This window comes from Eschrichtius robustus, chromosome 9 (genome assembly GCF_028021215.1).
Source record: "Eschrichtius robustus isolate mEscRob2 chromosome 9, mEscRob2.pri, whole genome shotgun sequence".
Classification (NCBI taxonomy): Eukaryota; Metazoa; Chordata; class Mammalia; order Artiodactyla; family Eschrichtiidae; genus Eschrichtius; species Eschrichtius robustus.
In genome coordinates, this window is record NC_090832.1 from 2,252,699 (window position 1) to 2,255,961 (window position 3,263).

A 3,263-nucleotide genomic window follows, 5' to 3' on the forward strand; every position below is an offset into this window, starting at 1 on the left:
AACTGCAAGGGGTTTTTTCCCTCTGCCCCTGATCCTCTTTCCACAGACAAATTTCAGTTTGCCTTTGACTTTATTGGATGCTGGTCAGTGTGCTCTCTGTCCTTCTGTGGGAAAGAGAACAACCTCGGGCCTGCGTCCCTGGCCTCCACTGCGTCCCTGGCCTCCACTGCGTCCCTGGCCTCCACTGCGTCAGGCTCGGCCGCGCCGGGGACTCGGCCACATGCTGCCACCCAACTGCTCGGTGGCGCACAGCTACGCGGCGGAGGTGGCCACAGCCTTGCTGCTGCTGCTGGAGTGTGCCCTGGGCACGCTGGGCAACGCCGTGGCGCTCTGGACCTTCTTCTTCCGTCTGAAGGTGTGGAAGCCCTACGCCGTCTACCTGTTCAACCTGGTCTTAGCGGACCTCCTGCTGGCTGCCTGCCTGCCCTTTCACGCCGCCTTCTACCTGCGGCACAAGACCTGGGGCCTGGGACGTGCGTCTTGCCAAGGGATGCTCTTCCTGCGGTCCCTGTGCCGCGGGGCGGGTGTGGCCTTCCTCACCGCCGTGGCCCTGGACCGCTACCTCCGGGTGGTCCACTCGCGGCTCAAGGTCAACCTTCTGTCCCTGCGGGCGGCCTGGGGGATCTCGGTCCTGGTCTGGCTCATGATGGCAGCCCTCACCCTCACCCACCAAAGCGTGTTCCTCTCTGAGGCCGAGTGCCCCAGTTCTGAGCCCAGGACGGAGTCCTCCTTCAGCCTGATCTGGCAGGAAGCCCTCTTCTTCCTCCAGTTTATCCTTGCCTTCGGCCTCATCCTGTTCTGCAGTGCCGGCCTCATCAGGACTCTCCAGAAGCGGCTCCGAGACCCACACAAGCAGCCCAAGCTGCAGAGGGCCCAGGCGCTGGTGGCCACGGTTGGGGTGCTGTTCACGCTGTGCTTTCTGCCCAGCTTCCTGGCCCGCATCCTACTGGCCACCTTCCGAGGGGCGCTCAGCTGCGAGGTCCTGAGCTCCATGGTCCACGCTGCTGACGTGACCGGCAGCCTCACCTACCTGCAGGGCGTGCTGAACCCGGTGGTGTACTGCTTCTCGAACCCCACCTTCAGACGTTCCTACCGCAAGCTCTTCTACACCCTCACCCTCAGGGGCCGAAAGCAGGAAGCAGAGGCTCCGGGCTGTGAGCTCAGAGACTCTTACTCCTGAGGATGGCCAGCTCCCCACCTCGCGTCCATGACAGCTCCCCGGGGGCGCTGAGCGGTCATGATGGTTAGTTAAGATTCCGCACTACAAACTTGAACGCAACTTCGGCAAGTGTCACTGTTGTTTACCAGGATTTCCTTCAGCGATTTTGTGTTGCAGAGCCATTCATCAAAATGGGCGAGCAGAGCCTCCTTTACGCAATTCCCATGCAGGTTCAATCGCTAAATGACTGCGACGCATTCGTAGCTGGAAAAAGATGCTGTGGTGGGCCGGTGACGCAGAAGGTGGTGGAAAGCGGTGTTGCAGACGCGGTCCTGACTCTGTTTGGTGTTGGCAAGTCACTTTATCCTTCTGTGCTTGAATGCAAAAAATGCAAAAACTCTATGCTCTTTTCCTACCTATTGCACAGACTTGTGGTAACTGACATGGGGAGGTGGGGCTTTGGGTCTAAAACAGGTTCTGCAGGGTGTAAGTGTCCTGAGCTCAGTTCTACTTAGCTCGCAACTGATTGGTAAACTTGAGCTTCACTTGCACAGATTACACATTACATCCAAGACAACACAGTCAGTGCCCTGGTTTATTGTAAGGAATACTTTCCTACTAAACTTCTCAAAATTGCTTCTAGTACCTTTTTTTTAAGTTTGAATGTCTAAATGCTTTCAAAACTCAATCTGCTTCCCCTGCTCTAAAAAAATCACTGTACTTTAAGCCTCCTGGGAGAAACACACAGTATGAGATACCAATTTGCATGTGAAATGGTGATTTCCACCCAATGGTAACTCCTGAGGACGGCAGCTAGGGACCAGTCCGGGTGCAAGGCCACTGCCGGGAAGGTGGGCACAGCCCCTGGACACCAGCAACGGCTGCATCTTTTCCTCTCACTCTTCTTAAATTACGTCCTGAATTTGTAGCTCATGCTGGTGACAAAGGATTTAGAAAGTCAGCTTCCTATCTGCCTTATCTCTCACTCTCTGTTCAAGGCGGCTGTGCTCTCTCCCAGAGGGACTCACCAAGATGCCTAGAAGAGGCCTGGGGTCTGCGTGTAATACAGGGTCCCATGCAGCCCACACCGGGCGGCCTCACCTGGAGCTGCACCTGTACTGTCCCCAGGGAGAGACCTCTGCTTTTCCCAGGAGGTGGTCCTATGATCGCTGTAATATTTAAGGTTAAAACTGCTGGCATTAAGCAACAGAAAAGGGCAAATCTACACCCTCTCCCGGAGCTGTTTGCCTCCCAGGTAGGTTCCTTACCAGAACCAGACTTGAAATGCGGGCGTGACCCCACTATTGTGCTCCTGAAGGATGTAGACCCTGTTGACACCGGGAGTATAATGTGCCCAATGGTCCCAGGGGAGCGAGGGTCCCATCAGCAACATTGCGCTATTTTCTCGGGTTTTATTTCCTCCTTAGTGAACAGAATTTCAAAGGGCTTAGAAGGGAAATGTGACCAGATGAGATGCAAAGCGGTCAAATAAAATTCTCTTATGGGAACATTCTATGCTGTGTTTCTTCCTTTTCAAAGAAAAGAAATGTCTCCATTTTTCTTCCTTTGATCTTACTGCATTTAAAATATACAATTTTAAATGCTGCTTTTAAAAAAATCTAGCATTTAATATAAATATTTTCCACATTATGATAAATTCCCCATAAGCATTACTGATGACCTAATCATATTCCCAGAAGCTGTTTCTTAACCATTTTCCTGCTGATGACATTTAGATTCTTTACTCCCTACCCAAGTAAATTCCACACCCTGAAAGCACGTAGCCATCTGCAGACATCAGGCGCCCTTAGGCAGGGCAAAGCCAGCTCATGTGGTTGTCTGGACAAGCCTGCTGGCGAACACCGGGCACGAATGCTTCCCACGCACGGTCGGTCCTGCCTGGCTCCCTCCACGATGCTACGGCCAGCGGCTCTGCCTGGCGAAACGGGGAGGTCTCCTCACAGCATTACTGCCTCTCGGGCTCTTGCTGACCTTCTCCTGGACTCGCTGTGGGATCCGGGAGCTTTTGAAACCCCCATGTCTCGGCTAACCCCGGGCGGCCTGACTCGGTTGGTCTGGGAGACACGGGTAGGTTCAAAGTCCC

The 3,263-nt window shown here is 54.1% G+C and overlaps 1 protein-coding gene across 1 annotated transcript; it reads left to right on the plus strand.

Annotated features, from left to right (window-relative positions):
- The first annotated feature begins 220 nt into the window (after window positions 1–220).
- Window positions 221–1,180, plus strand: GPR31 (G protein-coupled receptor 31). The gene has a single exon (XM_068551741.1). The coding sequence runs from the start codon at window positions 221–223 to the stop codon at window positions 1,178–1,180; it is 960 nt and encodes a 319-aa protein (XP_068407842.1).
- Window positions 1,181–3,263: the final 2,083 nt, after the last annotated feature.

What these genes read in the sequence shown, in the direction of transcription:
- GPR31 (XM_068551741.1), top strand. Translation starts at nt 221, where the DNA reads ATGCTGCCACCCAACTGCTCGGTGGCGCACAGCTACGCGGCGGAGGTG.